The following is an 18,825-nucleotide window of genomic DNA, read 5'->3' as shown; positions in this document are numbered from 1 at the left end:
TACAGAAGTCATTAGGGATTGAAATAATTTCTCCTGGGTTTTGTTTCCTCCCATGTTTTACAGTCTGTCTGGAAATTCATTGAGTGACCAGAGCATTGAGAGATTACTGAGCTTTCTGCCATCCCTCTGTCATCTGACACTACTGAGGTAATGTTTGGGGTCCCTGCTTTGACTCCTGCCATGAAAAGTGTGAATACTACAGCACATCTTAGGAGCATTAATCAGTAATTGTAAACTAACAAGCAAGGCAAAGAAAATGCAGAAATTCCTTTCACACCCATTCCTTTCTTGTTTCTAGAAGCAAAGCAGCACTTCAATGATATTTAGCAGAAGGCAAAAAAGGACAGGAGGAAAGCTGTCTGTGCTAGGCAAAGCATACCATACACTCCTCACTTAGGTCCCATGGAACATGACTCCCAGCATCCATGACAAGTGTAGGAAATGCGGGTTGACACATGGTGACAGCACATCACCTGTTTGTGTGGTCAGTGTCCCACAGCTCTGCCCTGCATGGATCTGACATCCTGCCACACTTGACACCACAAGTGTTTTCTATCAGCCATTTAGGCAGGAATTCAGGCCAGAGAATTGCTGCTAGGGGCTAGGACACCCCACTGTGGGGACAAAAGGCCAGAAGGAGCTTGGCCATCTTTTACAAGATGTTGTAGCATGGAGGAGCTGCAGGGTCTCATGAGACTGAGTTTGCCCAGTCAGGAGGTTGCTTTCAGTTTGGGGTATCTCTAGTCCAGTAGCCCCAAAGAGGAGTTGTTCAGTGTAAGCCCTTGGTCTGTATTCCCTGTTTAGTCAAAGGGGACTAAAGGAGACTCTCCTTTAGGTAAATGAAGGCTGGGTGTCAATGCTCAAAAGTTTAGGTCCTTGCTCCCTCATCCTGAGTTAAATGGGATGTATCCAATCTTCTGTGTCTCAAAATGAACAACGAGAAAATTGGGCTGTGTGTATGGGAGCCTCTCCTCTTGGGAGCTGATCTCAGTGTTTCTTCTTTCCCCTCCCTTACAGTATTAGGAAAAATTCCTTGTCCCCACATTGTGTTGTTTTACTCCTCAACTCCATCAACCTCTGTGAGCGGATCAGAGTGGTGGAAGTCAGGTAAGACACTCAGACTGGAGCCAGCAGCTCAGCCCTAAAGGCACCACAAAGCCTGTCATCTTTGGAGATCTGTGCTGAAGGACTGAATTTTATTTCTGCTTCAGGTCAGGTGAAAATGCCTTCTTGCATTTAGGAGCAACCACGCAAAGCCAAAAGACATCCTGCAGGTAGTGGCACAGAACACTTACTGTAATTCACTTGTGGGTGGGTTTGAAACACTAGTGCATGGAGCCAGATTTCCTCTTGTATTGAGAATCCATGGGTGGCCAAGGAGCTTGGGCGAGGAGCTTAAGCTTTAGGGCTCAGTTCATCTGCTTAAATGCAATTCAGAACCATTTGGATGCACTGGGATGGCAGAGGCCCATGCTTTTCTTTTTCTCTTTTTTTTCTGGGCTGTTTATGATCATTTTGACTTGCACCAAACTCTGCTGCATGAGCACCTGAATTGAGCCCTCATCACTGCACTTTCCAAATGTGTGCCTCAAATTCTGGGTGATAATCCAGAGCATCCTTGAGCATCTGTGTGATGTTGGATGTGTCTGCAGCCTCCCTGGGAGTGGTGGCTCCCGAGTGCCCTTGGCCAGGAGGCTTTAATGGGTCTCTGCTCCAGCCCCAAGGAGATGGCAAAAAGTGTGCATGCTGCACAGAGAGTGGTGGGCAGTTCTGAGAGCTCAGGCTGAGCTGGCTGCTGGCCATGTTTAACTCTTGCTGTCTCTCACAGGCTCACAGGCTGTGCCATCGGGGAAGGGCAGGTCCAGGAGCTCTGCAGCATCCTGGAGCAGCACGGGTGGCTGGCAGAAGTGGAGTAAGTGGGGCTTGGGCTGTTACCAGGATCTTGAGCAGAGTCACTGAGCAGGAGAGTTGTGTTTGTGGGGTTCAGCATTGCCCGAACCTGTCTGCAAGGGTATGTGTGCTCATTCACACTGCTGAGAAACACAATCAACTGGAAATTATACAGCTCCTCTTGAGCTGATGGGACAATTTCCTTGGGCTTTTCACTCCATTACTGGTTTGAGGCATTTGTTGCTTCACCTGAGCTCTTCATTTGAGCTTGCTCTGGAACTTATGCATGAGGTAATTTCATAAGGCAGTGATTTGTTTTAAACAGACCTTTATTGGCTAAGCTAGGATTTAAGTCCAGGAAATTTGAGTTTTTTCTTCAAAGCTTCTCAGAGAAGCATTTCTGTTTAAAAGAAATATAGAATTATAGAATACTTTTTTTTAGAAAGGATCTTTAAAGGCCATCTGGTCTAACTGCCTGTCATGAGCAGGGACATCTTCAACTAGATCAGGTTTCTCAGAACCCTGTCCAGCCAGGCCTTGAATATTTCCAGGGATGGGGAAACCTCCACCTCTCTGGGCAACCTGTTGCAAAGGCTTTTGGTTGGCCACACTGTTCTTCTGCCTTTCAGTCTCTCCAGGAATCAGCTGGGAGATGAAGGGCTGAGGTGCCTCTTGGACCACTTGCATCGAGTGCCTGGAACCTGCTCCCTCAAGTAAGAGAACACTCAGTGAATCCAAGGTGCAAGCAGGAGGGTGTTGGTGTGATCCTTCATGAAGCTGCTGCTTGTGCTTCTTGCCCTTCCTGCCTCAGGAGGAAAGCTCTGGCTGAACCATGAGCACAGCTCAAGACCACCAGGCTGTGGTGACTCAGGGTCTCATCCAAAACCTGCTGAAAATAAGCAAAAGTCTTTTTATTAGTGTCAGCAGGAAGCAGCAATGACCAGAGTGGGGTGGTGTGACAGAAGCTGACCCAGTTCCCAGAGTTTCCAGTTCATCACTGTGCATGTGGTGTCCTCTTTGAGTAACACAGGACCCAGAGGTGCTGTGAGCTGAGCTGTGTGAGCTGAGCTGTGCCCTACACCAGCCTCTGCCCTTCCCTTTCTGCTGGGGCAGTAAATGTTCCAGCTGCTGTGGTGCAAGAGGAAAATTGCATTTGCTGTGTCCTCCAAGTCATCAGTGCTCTTTTGGGGAGTTCAGTGACTGAGCAAAGCTGGAGGGGCCCAGCACCCCACAAACTGCTCTGTCTTTGTCAACTTGAATTTTGCTTCTGTGCCTGAGGAGCCTGGGGACAGCCCTGACTCCTGGCACGTGAAAATCTTTCCTTCTCTTTCTTTCTGTGCAGTCTCAGCCATAATGGGATTTCTCAGGATGGAGTCCTACATCTCATAAATGCCTTTGTCACATCTGGAAACACCACTGAAGTTCAAGTCAGGTGATTGTTTTTCTTCATTAATTTCTGAGTCTTCCCTGCTTGTTTTCCTCTGAATTATTGAAAGTTTGTGATCTTCAGGTAATAATGACGAGGACCACGTTTTCAACTACCTTTATGTCCAACTACCTAAAGCTTTGGGTTATGTCCATTTTGAATGGCCAAACATAACTGGCAAGCAGAGCTCCCGTTCCACAGGGCCAGGTTAATTTTGTGTATAGACACAGATATTCAGCTACCAATTATTGCCATGTATGTATCTGTTAATGAGCCTCTTCAGGGCAGGAGCCAGCATTTGCTCTCTAAGATTCTCTTCACTCTGTTGAGATTTCAGAGGCAATAGAAAGCCATTTCCCACGTTCTTTTACTTGGATTTGCATCTTTATCTCCTTTCCTCTCAGGACAAAAATATCCCATGGCGTCTGGGCCTGTTGCTCTGTGCTTTTCTCACAGATTCCAGTCATGAGACTGGGCTGTGCTGCACATCTGTGGGACCTTATCAGTGTTTATGTTCATGGGACCAGTTGGTCTGTCCTGAACCAGCTTTAACCAGGGGCACTGCCATGCGTTCCTGCAGTTAGGTGTGGGTGCTGAATCTTTGGGCTGCTTTAAGGTCTCCTGGTGTACCCCTCCCCAGAGCTCAACAGAGACTGCACAGGAGGCAGATAAAAGTGGGACAGGTCAGGATTGCTTCTCCAAACACCAGCGCTGCCTTTATGCCAATTTAGCATGAGTGAGACTTCATTGAAGCATTTCCCTGGGCTGGTTTGTTTTAGGGAGGGGTGAGCTGGGCCAGGTACCTCTGTCACTGCTGTGCTGGATTATTTTCTGGAGTTTGGTATCATTAAATTCTCACCACTGGGAAAGGTATAATTATCCATCTAAATCTTACACTCATCTTCTCTGTGCAGTTTGTGCTCCAAAGCAACTTTAATCATCAAGCTGGCAAGCGGAGATGACCCCAGAAAGATTTTGAGGTAATGTTACAGACATTTTGTGGTGATTTCTTTGGCAAAGGTAGTGTCCTTTTTCGAGGGACAGGGCAGACAAAACCTCTTTTTTTCCCCTGGCTCCTGGCATGGTGATATTTTACAGTAATAGCTGATACATTTCCTTTGACTCACCCTCTGAGAAGAGTTTTCTCACATCACAGAGAATCCCACATCCCTTTTTCTCTTTGTTCCCCACTGTCTGTCCCTCACCTGGCACCTGTAGGTGTTCCTACAGCCCCTGTCACAGGACAAGGTCCTACAAAAAGCAGTGCCATGGCATACAGGTGTGTTCTACCAGAATATATCAACAGATGCTTTTGAAGTGTTGCCACAATCTTTTTTTAGAAACTCTTAAAGGTGTTTATGGTTTTTGTGCCAACCTTCTTCCTGTGTGAGGTTAGGCTGTGCTGCTGGTATTTCTGGGTCAGGAAGCCTGAACTGTTTGTGATGAACTAAGGCTGTTCTCTTTCTCATCATTTCAGACTGGCAGAGTGCAACTTTCAGCCAGAGCATTTGGAAAAGTTGTTCTTGCTCCTGGAAAAGTGCACTGATCTGACAGAGTACACGTGAGTTAATGGCTCTTGGACCCATTTGGGTGGGTTCATTTGTGAGCTGTTCATTACAGTGAGCTTTGGTTCCAGGTCCTCAAATAACAACATGACAGTCCAAGCTGCAGAAAGACTTTTGCATTCCCTGAGGAAAGATCTGGGGCTGCTGAAGATCAGGTACTGTGTCATTGTGCTTTTTAAATACTGATCTGAGACTGGTCTGATCTTCCAAGATCTCCTTTCATCAAAACCAAAAGTGAACTATGCTTCTTCCAAAGGCAGGTAGCATTGACCTGAGAAATTCTGAGAAATACCCGTGGCTGACTCTGTTACTGGTATTTGGCTTTATCTCCTTGGTTCCCACTGAGCCTCATGTGGAGCTCTGGCCATAAACTGTGCTGGCTCTCTAGACCACTGCCAGCCTTGCAGAGCAGGGGATAATTCTGGTGGACACATTCCTACTGCCAGAGCATCCTGCACTTTGTCTGCAGCAAATTCTCCATCCTCTGCAGGGAAGCTGGGCTACTCCTGCCTGTTGTCCCATTTCCCATGCAGACATTACTCTGCTAAGCCGAGCTGCCTTTCCACATATTTAGAGTGTGGAACACTCAGCTGGCAGAGGCAGAGATGGATCCATGTGTGTGATTAAAGCAGAGCTGTGTTTATTCTGCTTTGCAGCATAGAAGAGCCGTGGGTGAGCAAAGAGAGAGTCATGAACCTTCTCGAGCTGGCAGTCCAGACCTCTGGAAACATTACTGAGATCACGTAAGTGGCACCTCACCATTTCACTGGTGTCTTCATTTTCTTTTGGCCTCATACTCTTAAGGAAATGAGATTGAAGCCAGCACTGGATCTTCTGTTGCTTATTCACTGTCTCCAGTGCATTTGTGATCTATTTGCCCACTTGAACCAGTTTTAACTCAAATGGCTGGTGGGTAGAAGTGCTTAGAACACTTTATGGTCACACAGCTCAGAAGGTTTAATGGGAAGGAGACCATGGTTGTCCTGGTTGTCCTTGGGGAAAAGGATGCCAAGCTTAGGCTGGTTTTGGAGCTAGCTTAACATTACAAACCTCTTCCGAGATGGGTGATTAGCTTTCATGTGCCAGCATCACCCTGTCCCATTCAGTCCTCCTAATTTTTCCTATGGAAAATAGTATTTTCTTCCCTCAGGAGTTCACAGATTTATGCTGTTCTCTAATCTCTTCCTTTTCAGGATATGTAAAGATAAAACCCTTTTCCAATTAGTCATGAGATTCCCACACTGCCTGGAGAAGACAGAATCAGTTGTTAACAGGTGAGAAAGTGACTGATTATCATTATTTTCTGTTTGCTCTGAATTTCACTGTGGGATGAAGAATATCCTCAGAGTATCTAAGGCTGCGTGGGTTCATTCTCAGAGCACCTCTGTGCCACACATGTGGAAGAAACCTTATGCATGTGTCCTTTGGGCTGCTCTGCTTCAGGCCCATACTGGACCTAAACAAGGCAAAAAAAAATCCAGCTACCTTCCTGGGAGAAAACTGGAGCACTTTGAAGACTCTTAAGACATGCTGGCTTCTGCATGAGCATGCAGAGAGGGCAGCATCAGTGTCCTTTTCCTTCTGTGCAGCTGGAGGAAGAGGCAGCTCTTGTCCTGGGCAGTGGGGATGGGCTGTGTTCCTCCACACTGGACTGTGACATAAATGGGACATGGCAGGAAAGCCCCAGGTGGGCTCTTGAAAGCCCTGATCTGTCCCTAATCGTGTCCCTGGGGAGCACCAGATGCTGCACTGGGCTCTGACATTTGTGCTGGGTGTTTGTGTCCTGCAGACTGAGTCTGTACAAGCCAGAAATCAAGCACTCCTTCTGCCAAAGGCTTTGTGGAAAATGTGCTCAGCTTCAGGAGCTGAGGTGAGTTGCCAGGTGTTGTGAAGGATCTTTGGGAGGGGAGCAGCTTGTGCAGGTGAGTGCAGCACTCTGAACACACAGTAAGGCACAGGAGAGGCCAGTGCAGGGTCCCAGTCCCTGCCCTTTGGGGCCCTACTTGGAGTGTTTGAATGGAAAACAGGAAAGACCCACAGACCTGGTGGCTTCCTGGGGTATCCTTTGAAATCACCTAAATCCCCCAGTGCCCAGATCAGCTATACTCACTCACCATGGCTGGGGGCCCCCTTGGCACCTTGCCCAGTACCAGTGCTGTGTCACAATTCGATGTCCCAGCACTGCTGTGTCTTTGCTGTGGGCTTGGCACACACTGGACAAAGCCCAGACCTGTCATTCCCTCGTTGCAGATGGTCTCACGTGGAACTCCATGAAGATGAAACAAAAATTCTAGTCAGGATTTTGCTGCCCCTTCCAGAGCTGAAGATGTTTGGGTATGTCTCCATCTGGGACCTTTTCCACATATTTATTATTTGCTCAATCCTGTGCCTCAGGCCAGTCCTCTTAGTCCTGCACACAAGGGGTGTGAAAATCCCCAAACTTACTGGTCCCTGATGTCTGTGCTGTCTGGGGTTTGGGATGGGGTAGTTTGCCTGTCAGTGGAGTGAACTCCTCTTTCTTAGTGTGCTGAGACCTGATCTTCTCATTTGATCCTTGCTGTTTTGCAGGCTGACCTCTAGCAATGTTGCACCAACTGGAACTGAGTATTTGATCTCAGGCTTGCAGAATTGCCACGCCATTGAAGAACTCAAGTGAGTGTGTTGTTACCAGGCTTTTCTAGAAGCTTTAGTTAAACTGCAGCCTCTCTTCTGCATCTGCTGAGGACAGATGTACTTTTCCTGATGGCTTCTGATCAGGAAGAAGCAATAATACTTTTCTGTTGGGTTTTCATTTAATCCTTACACTCTGATTTCTCTCTGAAGAGTTCAGAGGGACTTTTGTTTTACAGACTCCAACACTTTTCTATTTGCAATGAACAGTGAGTGAGAGAGACAGAGATCAGGAGTCTGTGGCAGGGAATTCCAGTGGAGAATCAAATATTTTGGTAGTGTTTTTTTGCATGGATCTTGTCTTGTGGTCACAGTGACACCTTGCTCCATGAGGGGCAGGGCTCTTGCTCCAGAGGTTTGGTATTCTGTTGGTATTTTACCAGAATCCAGGCAGGTCCATTAGAATTGCATTAGGGAACAAAACTGAAATTATCCACAGGGACTAGAATACACTCCCCCATCTCTCCCACTCTTTCTCTGCTCCCCTCTGTGCTGAGTGCTCACACTGGGTAGATAATTGTACAACTGTACCTTTGTTATTCCATCTTTCAGCCTGGGCTGCATGAAACTCAGCAGTGCTGCCATCCCCGAGCTTGTGCTGGGGCTTTGTGAGATGCCATCCCTGAAAAGGCTTGTGTAAGTATGTGACTGCAGGTCACCTCTGGCCTGGCTGGGGATGCTGAGTAGCAGATTCATGTCCATTTTCCTGGGGATGTTGTTTCCAGCTTGAACCACAACAGCATTGGTAATGATGGCTGCTCCAGACTCGCAGAAGCCTTGAAGGAAATGCACAACGTGGAGGAAATCAAGTAAGTTTCTCCTTCCTTGCAGAGAGGTGACCACTAGTGCCAGCATTTGGAGAGAACCAGATGTGCTTATACACAGTAATGTAGAAAAGCAGCAAGGCTGCAAAATGCTCGTGTAAGAGGTACCTTGGACTAGAGGAAATCAGAACCTGATGTTCAGAAGAGGAAATTTGGACTCTGCTGCAGTCATGTAGAAAATGGATTAAACAGAATTTAAATCTTTCCTGGGATCCAGAATAGGACTAAAGACTCCCTGCTGTCCTGGGAGAGCCTCAGACCCAGCATTTGCCTGGTCTGAACAGATCTGTAGCTGGAGCCAACCCCAGGCTTGCTCTGCTTTCTCCCTCTTTCTCTTGCCAGATGCTGTCCATTCTCCACTGTAGCAATTTGGAAAATAATGACAACCTGTCTTCATCCTCTCTTGGTATTCTGGCTGAAGTAATTTCCCCCCTGTCAGCAGGATCCAGTGATTTTAATTGTTCTTTGCAATTTTTTAAATTCCTCATTAACACCTATTAATTTTTGTGAGATAGTTGAGATAAACAACTCTTTGATTCTGCTGGCAAGGCCTGAAGTGTCATCCAGCAAATGGGACACATCAAGTAAGATCTTGTACTTTGCCTGCCAGTTTCCTTTACAACACAGCCTTCCATCTCTTCTTTAAAGTTTAAGCCACAACCAGATTGAAGATCCAGGCCTGATAAATCTTGCTGCTGTCCTGCTGGAAATGCAAAACCTGAAGAAACTCGAGTGAGTTCCTTTGTTTTGGTTCAGCTTTTTGGTCATGGCTGTGGTTGGTGGGGGAGCCTATGTGGGAATCCCTGTGCAAGGCTCTCTGAGATGTGGATTCAAACTCTTCCTTCTCCCAGGGATTCAAACTGTTCCTTCTCCCAGGGAACAGAAATTAGAGCATCCAGGCTCTTTATTAGGCTCAGCTCTTGGGGTAATCCTTGTAACTTTTTGAAATTAAAAACCTGGAAATAACTTGAAGCAAGAAAAGGAAGTTCCCAGTTCTGTCTGTGAGAGGGAAAACCGCTCCTTCCCCACAGTATCTGCAGGGCCAGGAGTTACTCAGCACTTGACAAAAGAGCCTAAAAATCCCCAGACCATTCCCAGAGACCCGAGTTCCATCACAGCAGGCAAACAGTGAAATATCTTCAGCTGGTACATTCTGGTTCTCATTTACTCACTGACAGTCTCATGTTTATTTTAGCCTTTCAGGGAATTGTCCTAGTCCTGCTGGAGGGGAAAAGCTGATGGCAGCTCTTGCCCATTGCAAGCACATCAAGGAGTTACTGTAAGTGTGTAATTTCGAATGTCCTTTTGAGAAGCTGGGCAAAAACCAAGGCATAGAAAACTGATACAGCTCCAATAAAGCCAGGATCAGTTTCACCACTGATTCTTGTGAGAGCAGGGTGAAAACTCTGCTACACACCATAGAAATGTGTGGTGCTGGGTGTGGAATGTCTGGGGATGGGTTGCTGGATTGTCTTGAAGATTTCCAAAGACTGTGCAGTCTGCATTAGTGGACTAATGGATTCAAGAGCTGAATCTGCAAGTTTACAGACAGAGCTGTTCAGTGCCTATGTTGCCCAAGAAGTCAACATTAATCTCTATGGCTGCAAAAATGGAGGGAAATGGACAGATAAAGGCTTTCCACAGTCAGATTTGTTGATGTTCTATTCCAGACCAGTTTGAAGAATGTATGTGCCCTGCCATATTAAATAAATAAAATTTAAAAATAACAAATAAGGAAAAGTTGCAGTTAAGCTACTGGACCTGTCCTTGTAACCTTCAGATTATGGTGTGTGTACTAAGGGCACGTAGAAAAAAATGCAATTTCAGTTAAATTCCAGCTCAGGTAACTCAGTCAGGAAGGGAGACAAGTGTGCTTCTGGCAAGTGCAGCTCAGTTTTACTTCCCTGTTTAACTTCTGCTGAAGGATTTCAAAACCTCATTGTTTCTTCCTCCCACCCTCAGAGTCCTTTCAATCAGGCACATTAGGTCCTTTCAGCACAGTCCATGGACATGTGGGTGAGGAATGGGGGTCACACATCCGTGTGGGTGACACACAGGTAAGGAATGAGGACTTCACTGCCAGTAACGTTTCATTTCTGCTTCTTCCAGACTATCAAGGAATGATTTTGGAGACAGGACAGCAGTGACACTTGCCCTCTGTCTGCCTCACATGACCAACCTGAAGATCCTGCAGTAAGTGTCAGCCTCTGCCCCAGGAAGGCTGGATATCCTGGGGAATATGGGGATTGCTGAAAGAAGGAATGGGAAAAGGCATGGGCACTGGTTGTTTAGAGAGTAATTTCCGTGTCCCAGGACTGAGAAACCCTCCACAATTACTCTGCTGTAAGAGTCACAAACTCTTCTTGCTTAATCTCTTGCAGCATTAGCTGTAGAGATGAACCAGAAAGAGAGTATGCAGTAAAATAAGCCTTAAAATTGCTTTTGAGTATGGGTTTCTGATGCTTCTGGTGGAATGTAAGCATAAAGATGAGCATCTTCTATGGACCCTCACTTTTTTGTGCAGGCACATCCGAGTAATTTATTTTCCCTGAGCTCAGTGTTACTGTATTTTTAAAAGTTTTGTGAGAGTCTTTCCAGGACTCTGACCTGTAGGATTTTCTTGTACTGTTTTATAGTAACAAAGCAAGATATTGGTGAGTTAGAAGTGCTCACTGGGTTCAGTTAGCCTAGAGGCATCTCTTCCAGCCTGTGTTGAAAATGTCATCAAAAGATAACTTAGGAATCCCAGTGGTAGGAGACTGCCTCTGGTTGGGTTCTTGGCAAGTTAAATACGAGCTTTTGTTACAGCTTTATTCCAAAATAATCCTCCAATGCTTATGTTTCCTTGGCTAGCTTCCAGAACAATACAATTGGGCAGGCAGGAGGGCTGGAGCTGGCCAGAGCCCTGGTGGTGTGTGAGCTGCTGGAAGAGATAAGGTAGGTCATGGCAGGTGCACTTGGGATGGTGCCAAACATATCACAGGCTGGTTTGGGCTGGAAGGGACCTTTGATGATCACCTCCTTCCAATCCCCCAGCCATGGGCAGGGACATTTTCTGCTGGACCAGGTTTCTCCAAGCCCCATCCAGCCTGGCCTTGGACAATTCCAGGGGTGGGATATCTACAGCTTCTCTGGGAAACTTGTGCCAGGGCCTCACCACCCTCACAGGGAACAATTTCTGCTTCGTAATATCCAATTTAATCTTGCCCTCTGTCAGCTTGAAGCCATTCCCCCTTGTCCTGTCTCTCCACACCCTTGTCCAAAGTCTCTCTCCAGCTCCCTTGTAGCCCCTTTAGGTGTTGGAAGGACTCCTTCCCATTCTCCCTTACTGTCATTTCCTCTCAAGTCACACCAGTTATTAACTCCAGGATAATTTTTTATTTCCAGTTTCACATGCAACACACGATGTGCTGCAGATCTGTCCTTCTTTGACACAGGTTTATACCCCATGTTTCTGTCTGCAGGCAAGGTCTGAGGTTGTGAGTTACAGCAGGGCTGTCATTCCCATTGTACCAAGCAGTGAATTGACCTAAAATTGCTGTGCCCCAATCTGGCTCATCCCTGCTGCCTGCAGTGCTCACTTAGTCTGGGCAGTAGTTATTAACTTGCTACTTCACATGATTACGTTTTCATGGTGGCTTTTCTCTGACTGTACCTACGTTTTCTGCACCACTCCAAGCTTTTCCATCACTCTTGCAGTTTATCAGAAAACGACCTTGGGGAGCAGAGCATCCGTGCCCTGTCCCAGGCGCTGCCGTGCTTCAAACGCCTGCGGAGGATGGAGTGAGTACCAGGGCACTGCTGGGGCAGAGGGGCAGGACACGGTGCTGTGCTCCCCACGGCTCTCACCAGCACCCCGTGCCCTCTCTTTGCTCTCTCCCTGCTGCTCCAGCTTGAAGTTCTGTGGGATCACTGATGATGCTTCCAAATCCCTGTCCCTCGGCTTCCGACAGTGCCCGTCCTTGGAGGAGATAATGTGAGTGTGGGATGGGTGGGTCACAGTCACTCATTTTCACGTCTGCTCCGGTCTGCAGTCTTGCACTATTTAATTAGTGGTTTGTTTTAGGGTTTTTTTGCTTTTTCTTAGAGCTAGGATTAACAAAAACATGATGAAAATGTTTTTTTTTCATGTTTGGGCTTGGTTGTTTATTAAATCTTATTAGAGAATACAGAGTGTTTAACAGCACTTCTAGCTACTTGCTAGAAGCGAGGATATAAGGTTTTTTAAAGCTAAACAGTCTAATAGGGAATTAATACTTATATTATTTCTATTTTTGGTTTAATAATTAGATTTTCATGACCTTTAGTGTGACACTGATTGACTAACTAGAAACTACTACTTGAAACTTATGAAGAAGGAAGATGAACACTGAAAGAGACAACGCCTAAAATTTTTTATATTGTTTCATACTTATTATTATACTATAAAAACTTTAAATTTAAAACTTATTACCATGTGAAAGTACACACTTCTATTTCACTATACACTTGTGATTTTTACTTTATTATTTATATTTAGAAGCTGTTTTCAAGGCTTCAGGTCCAAAGCAGTGGTTTTTAGAGGGTTAGTGCCAGAAAGCACAGAAAGCTCAAAAACCCCAGGTCTTTGGGATCTAACATCAATGCAGGGCATTTCTGAGCCTGCTGAATACTTGTTAATGCTTTCCACCAAGTACTTTTCAGTGGTAAATGTTACCAGTAATTTACTAATCGATGAAACACACTGCTAAAAAATTCCCTGTGTGCTCAGCAGTCATTTCCATCTTTCACATCTCATTCCCTGGGCCTGCCAGACTCTGAGACAACCACAGTCCACAGACCCTCCACATGGAAATAGGTGATGAAATGGAGGAAAATCCTCAAAATTAAGTTGTAATCCAGGGGAATGTTTACCTGTCATGATAAGAGGATGATTAGCTCTTGCAAAAAGGCTAATCCACGAGGGGTAATGTCACAGTAGGGGCACCAGCGTTTATTCAGACTCACAACTGGGATTTCTTGTCTCCCTTAGACTGTCTTGGAACGCCCTTGGAGATGGAGGAGCTCAAGAATTGGCCATTGCGCTCCCAAAGATGGAAAAGCTGAAGGTGTTAGAGTGAGTACAGCCCTGAGAAAAACCCAGGGAAGGCTCATTTTTCTGTCATCGAGCCTTCAGTCACTAGACTGCAGAAAAGAGATGCACATGGGGAACAGACAGGTTTCTGCAGTTTAATTTCTTGCTTAGCCTGCTCCATGCACCAAGGGCCAGCCTTGCCTGGCTGACACACCTGTAGGAGCACTTATTTTATTTAAGATGATCACATCGTGGGACTCTTCAGCTGTTTTCCACTCTGGATTTGTTTCGGATTTCAAAATTCTGTTTTGGTTTTTAAAACAGCCTGGAGAAAAACCGCATTGGAGCCAGTGGGGCCACCAAGCTCGTGGAGGAACTTGCCAAGTGCCCAGAAATTCAGTTCATAAGGTGAGCAGGTATCACAGAGCTCTGTGGCTGGGTCTTGGCTCAGCAAGGAGAAGTCAGGGTGAGCAGTGTGGGGACAGGTGTGACCCGTGCCCCTGCTGCCCTGGGTTAGCTGGCAGGGAATTGCAGGGAATGCAGACACAAGACAAGTAAGCTGAGGTTTTCTAGAACAGCTTCACCTCCTCAGAAGGTCCAGGGAAAAAAGAAAGTGAAAAGCTTGCTGGCTTTAAATGAGACCAAAATGAAGACCCGGGTTTGTAATGTCCCCATCAGGAAGTTGTTGCATTTGTTCTTAAAAGTTTTCTTTCTCTCATTGCTTCTGGTTTCAATTCTGCAGTGCATTCCTCCCCTGTCCCACTCTCTCTGGGGTCCCTGTCTCCCAGATACAGGTAACAGATTTGCTGTCCTTGCAGGCTGTGGGACAATCCAGTGCCCAAGAGCCTCGCTGAGAGTCTGACAAGCCAAGACCCAAGATTGTGTTTCTCCTTCAACTAGAAAAGAAGATCCTTTGCCTAACTAGGAGTTGCTCTCTGTCTCCTGCTGCCCCCAAAACTGCACTGAAGAGCCCAGGAACTCAGAGTTCCTACAACTGAATGCTGCGACTATTGGGTCTTTCTTTGCTGCACTGAACCAAGTGTGAACACTGGTGGTTTTTTGTTTGGTTTGGGTTTTTTTGTTTTGTTTGGTTTTTGTTTGCTTTGTTTCTTATGACCTTTTATTGTAATTTATTCTGTTATTTACAGAAGAGAAAAATAGTGTAAAGAACTGCTGCTGAGCAGGCAGTACAGTATTCTTGGTGTAAAAACACTGAGACTCTCTCCAAGAGAATAACTTTCCAGAAAGTTATTAGCAAACAGTGGTAAGAATGCTTATGTAATAGACATTATTTATTTTTGTATTGCCCTACAATGAAAAGGTATCACCTCCCTCCAAGCTTCAACTCTGTTAAAAGGAAAATGCTTAATCTTTATTTTGAGGGTTGGGCAGTGAGTGACAGAAAGAATAGGTTCCATAATTAAGTTCTCACACACAGTCACAAAAAAGCAGATATAAGATTTTCTCAGAGCTGTGAGATTTTGGAGTCACTACCCCTGGAAGTGTTCAGAAAATGTGTGGGTTTGGGCACTTAGTTTAGAGATGAACATGTTGATGCTGGGTTAAAGGTTTGGCTCAATGATTTTAGAGGTCTTTTCCAATTATGATTGCATTATTCTAGGATGAGATGCATCTTCTCAGGCATTCAGAAAGCCAGCAGAATATTTTATTATCCTTAATAAAGATTACAGCACCTACAGGGTGTTGCAGTAAAAGAATACATGTCCTCCAGGAGAGGATGTAAAATTATTTCCCAAACTGTAAATTGTTGACATTGTTACAGATGAACAGGCTGCTTAAAAATCATCTGTAACTGTGTGAAATTCCTCTGTGATTTTTAGGAAAAAATAGAATCACAGATGGGGTTGGAAGGGATCTTAAAGACCCAGGTCCAACACCCGTGCCAGGCAGGACCACTTTACACTAGACCAGGTTTCTCAAAGCCAAGTGGCCTTGAACTCTTCCAGGGATGGGGCAGCCACAGGTTTTCTTGGGAGAAGAAAAAAAAAAATCTGTAAGAAAAAGGTAATATTTGGGTTTTTTTTTCTTCATAACAGCCTCCTTTTCACACAGAATTGCTTCAGTTTTGTGACCAGAAAACCCCCAAAAATTTCAGGACATTTGAAATTTCAAGTCATTGCCCAAAAATGATCAACGTCTATATTGTGATGAAAAGGAAACTTGAAATTGAAAAGAAAATTGAAAAAAAAAAATCCATGAGAAACATTAAAGGACTGAGGTTGTAAAACAACTTACAAGAAAACCAACTGCTCTGTGTGACAGGAACATGATACTACGGACTGTTTTCTTGTGGGGTTTTGTAGAGCTTTGTGGGGTTTTGGACTGGTTGCACTAACCTCCTTCAGCAGAAGGGAGGGGTCAATTAACTTGAAATGTTGTCCACGTGAAAGATCCTTCAAGTCTCTACTATCCCCTGAACCACAAAGCCCAAAGTCGCTGGGCTGAGGATTTGGACCCTTGGGAACTGCAGGGAGAAGATCCCAAACACCAAATTTGCTGCTGCTTAGAGGAGACAGACAATAATTGCCCTTGGACTCATGGAATTCTGGCTTGTGTCACAGGGGTGCAGCCACCCTGTTCTCATCTATTACCTGGTGTTATTACGTTTTTCTTACACGTTTGTGCTATAAATATTTAAGTCTTGTGTTGGGTTTATTTGTGGAATTTTGTTTGCAGCAGTGTTTGCCTGGGGAGATGTAACCGATCTGATTTGGGCAGGGCAGACATCTGGAATGAGATAGAAATGCTGGTCCAGCAAATCTTTGGGCAACTGGTTGTGAACAGATGGTGCTGATTATTCCTGGGGGAGCCACTGTCCCTATTTAAGGATCAGCATCGTGCTTTGTGACATAACGACGTGGTGATGTAAAAGTGGGACACGTTTTACAGAGACTACTCTGAAAAGGGTTTAGAAACAAAAACAAAGGATAAAAGAGGTAGTGAAATTCCTCATCGGGCTATAATTCAATGGAGAGTAAGCAAGTACCTCAGATCTAACACTGCCACTTACAAAAAGCTTCACCAAATGTGGTGAACTGATAGAAGGAAGAAATTCTTCCCGGTGAGGTTGCTGTGGCTGCCCCATCCCTGGAAGTGCCCAAGGCCAGGTTGCACAGGGCTTGGAGCAGCCTGGGATAGTGGAAGGTGTCCCTGCCCATGATTTTTATGATTTTTAAGCTCTCCTCCCACCTAAACTGTTGTATGATGAGACCTGAGGCTCTCCTGATCGTTGAAGTCAGGAATTGTCCATTTGTACCATGAGGTTTGCAGGGATGTAACACATCAAGTGAATAGTCCTGCAGCACTGCTCTTGTCTTGAGATGTTAAAAGAGGGGACTCTGAAATGTAACTGCACACCTGCATTTCTCAGGGTCTCCCCCAAATTCAGGACTCCAGTCTGACCTGAGGGAGTGGCCATCCCAACGGGAGCCAGGGAAGGGAACTTGCAGGAACGCACAGCATCTCTTCCAGAACACCAGGTGTCAGCAAAACCCCAAAAATGGGGAGCAGCTGTCTGTAACCCAGCGGTTTAGGATAAAAATGGGCTCTGTGCTGTATTTTATGTGCATGGGTTGCATTTTTTAAAAAATCAGAGATTTGGACCTAGTTGTACACAACACCACGATCGGTGTGTGGTTCATTTGTTCCATGTCATTCCAAGGACTCCTGGGGCATGCTTCCCATTTCCACTGTGCTTGTGCTGTCCATGTTCCAGCTTGTGCTCGTTTCTGAAAGTTTCTGAGGGGAACTTGGGGGCTTTGTCCAATTTTGAGGGGTTAAATGAATCTTCTGGAATGCAGGAAGACGTGAGGCCATTAGGGATTGTGTGTGATGGCCAAATAACAAACCAGTTCCCAACCACCTAATTACCATGGGCCATTTTTAGAGCTGTTACTATTAGCTTTTGGATTTATCATGGTCCAAAAATGGAAATGCATCAGGACTCTCTGCACACCCCTATTGTTTCAGGCTGCCTGCAGTCTCTGGAAGACAATGCCTGAGCTAGTCAGTACTGGATTCATACATAGAAGGCATTTTGCCCCCTGAGACCGGATCTTTAGAAAGAAACACTGTGCTGTAAATAAACAGCTGCTGGAGGGCGGGAGGGAGCCTGGATTTTGTGCTGGGGAGCAGCTGGAGCCAGGCTGGGCTGGGCTCCTGCACACCATGGTGGCAGCTCCAAGGAGCTGGACACACAGCCACTCTTTCCTCTCTGCTAAAACCAGTTCCAGGTAGCCCTGAACCTGCTGTGACTTGGAGGCATCGTGCTGGGAGGAGAGAAAATACAGGAAAAGCTGATCTGGGAGAAAACAGGCATATTGGCATTTGTGAAATACTGTCTGCCTCTCCCTTTTCCCCTCAAAGTGACATTTTAAGCCTCAGGCAAGGAGGTAGGAGGGTAGGTCTGGCACAGACCCCACTTCTCCCACTGAATTCCTCTTTCAGGCACAACCTTTCTGTGATGGTTTCTGGCCACACAGTTCTTTACACAGAAAGAACAGGGTTCCTCCTAAACACCAGGCTCAGCTTTTAGTTGGATGTTGAGTGGTGCCTGTACTGAGCAGGAGCACTGGTGACCCCCGAGCCTGTCCTGTGCCCACTGCTCCACTCCTGGGGCTGGCAGGGGACTGGGGCTGGCACAAGGAACACCTTCTGCAGGCTAAAAATTTGATGCCTTAAAACTCCTATGCCTTCCACAAACTGAGGAGAGGAAAGTATTTCAGCTGGCCGGGAGAATTCAGGACTTGCTTATTTGCCTGTGATCTTCCAAAGCATGAGCAGAGCCCATAGTAAAGAGCTCTGAACAAATACGGATGGTTTATTTAATCAGCAGCCTCAGAGGGAGGCTTTCAGCCTTATTACCTTATCTCCACATCAAAAATATCTCTATAAATATCCTGGACACCTGATGATGTGTCCAAGGGTCGGGTGCTGTTGCTGGTGGCACACTGGGGTCAAACCCTGGTGGCACCAGCCTCGAAGGGAACACTCCTAGGGGTGAGGGGCGATGGGTTGGTGTGACACTGGCCAGCCCTGTGGCCAGCCCTTCACGTCTGGGCCATGCGTTTGGAGCCTGCTTGTTTTCCTTCTTTACCCATCTTTTTCCCACGGGAAGCAGAATCAGCTGGACACGATCCGGGCCTGAATGATTTCAGCACCAGGAGCACCCACATTGGCTGGGCAGGAAAACCCCGCTTACACCCCCAAACCCCAGTGACTTTGCTTAAAAATAATCGGTGTTGACCCAACAAAGTTATATTTTCCCTTGGATCTGAGCGCATAACATGGAAAAACAATTTTCTAGATGTGTTTTTTAGGCTGCTTTTTCCAAACAGCGAAGCAAAAACAGCCAGCGAAGAAGTTTTGGGGTGGATC

The 18,825-nt window shown here is 46.0% G+C and overlaps 1 protein-coding gene across 2 annotated transcripts in view; it reads left to right on the top strand.

The window, feature by feature from the left end:
- NLRC5 (NLR family CARD domain containing 5) overlaps positions 1–16,102 on the top strand; it is a 35,725-nt gene extending 19,623 nt beyond the window's left edge. For both annotated transcript variants that reach the window (XM_088172038.1, XM_014889045.2), the window contains 25 exons: positions 64–147; positions 1,018–1,107; positions 1,212–1,274; positions 1,829–1,912; positions 2,520–2,603; positions 3,233–3,322; positions 4,231–4,296; positions 4,794–4,877; positions 4,953–5,036; positions 5,538–5,624; positions 6,075–6,155; positions 6,671–6,751; positions 7,132–7,215; positions 7,450–7,533; positions 8,104–8,187; positions 8,277–8,360; positions 9,024–9,107; positions 9,571–9,654; positions 10,485–10,568; positions 11,229–11,312; positions 12,075–12,158; positions 12,268–12,351; positions 13,387–13,470; positions 13,753–13,836; positions 14,247–16,102. In XM_088172038.1, coding sequence (XP_088028164.1) covers positions 64–147; positions 1,018–1,107; positions 1,212–1,274; positions 1,829–1,912; positions 2,520–2,603; positions 3,233–3,322; positions 4,231–4,296; positions 4,794–4,877; positions 4,953–5,036; positions 5,538–5,624; positions 6,075–6,155; positions 6,671–6,751; positions 7,132–7,215; positions 7,450–7,533; positions 8,104–8,187; positions 8,277–8,360; positions 9,024–9,107; positions 9,571–9,654; positions 10,485–10,568; positions 11,229–11,312; positions 12,075–12,158; positions 12,268–12,351; positions 13,387–13,470; positions 13,753–13,836; positions 14,247–14,328 — 2,068 coding nt within the window. In that variant the 3' untranslated portion in view covers positions 14,329–16,102. The remainder of the gene's footprint in view (positions 1–63; positions 148–1,017; positions 1,108–1,211; positions 1,275–1,828; positions 1,913–2,519; positions 2,604–3,232; positions 3,323–4,230; positions 4,297–4,793; positions 4,878–4,952; positions 5,037–5,537; positions 5,625–6,074; positions 6,156–6,670; positions 6,752–7,131; positions 7,216–7,449; positions 7,534–8,103; positions 8,188–8,276; positions 8,361–9,023; positions 9,108–9,570; positions 9,655–10,484; positions 10,569–11,228; positions 11,313–12,074; positions 12,159–12,267; positions 12,352–13,386; positions 13,471–13,752; positions 13,837–14,246) is intronic.
- Positions 16,103–18,825: the final 2,723 nt, after the last annotated feature.

This window comes from Sturnus vulgaris, chromosome 12 (assembly GCF_052056855.1).
Source record: "Sturnus vulgaris isolate bStuVul1 chromosome 12, bStuVul1.hap1, whole genome shotgun sequence".
Taxonomy (NCBI): domain Eukaryota; kingdom Metazoa; phylum Chordata; class Aves; order Passeriformes; family Sturnidae; genus Sturnus; species Sturnus vulgaris.
The sequence above is the reverse complement of the archived record's forward strand: the minus strand, read 5'-3'. Positions and strand labels throughout refer to the sequence as shown.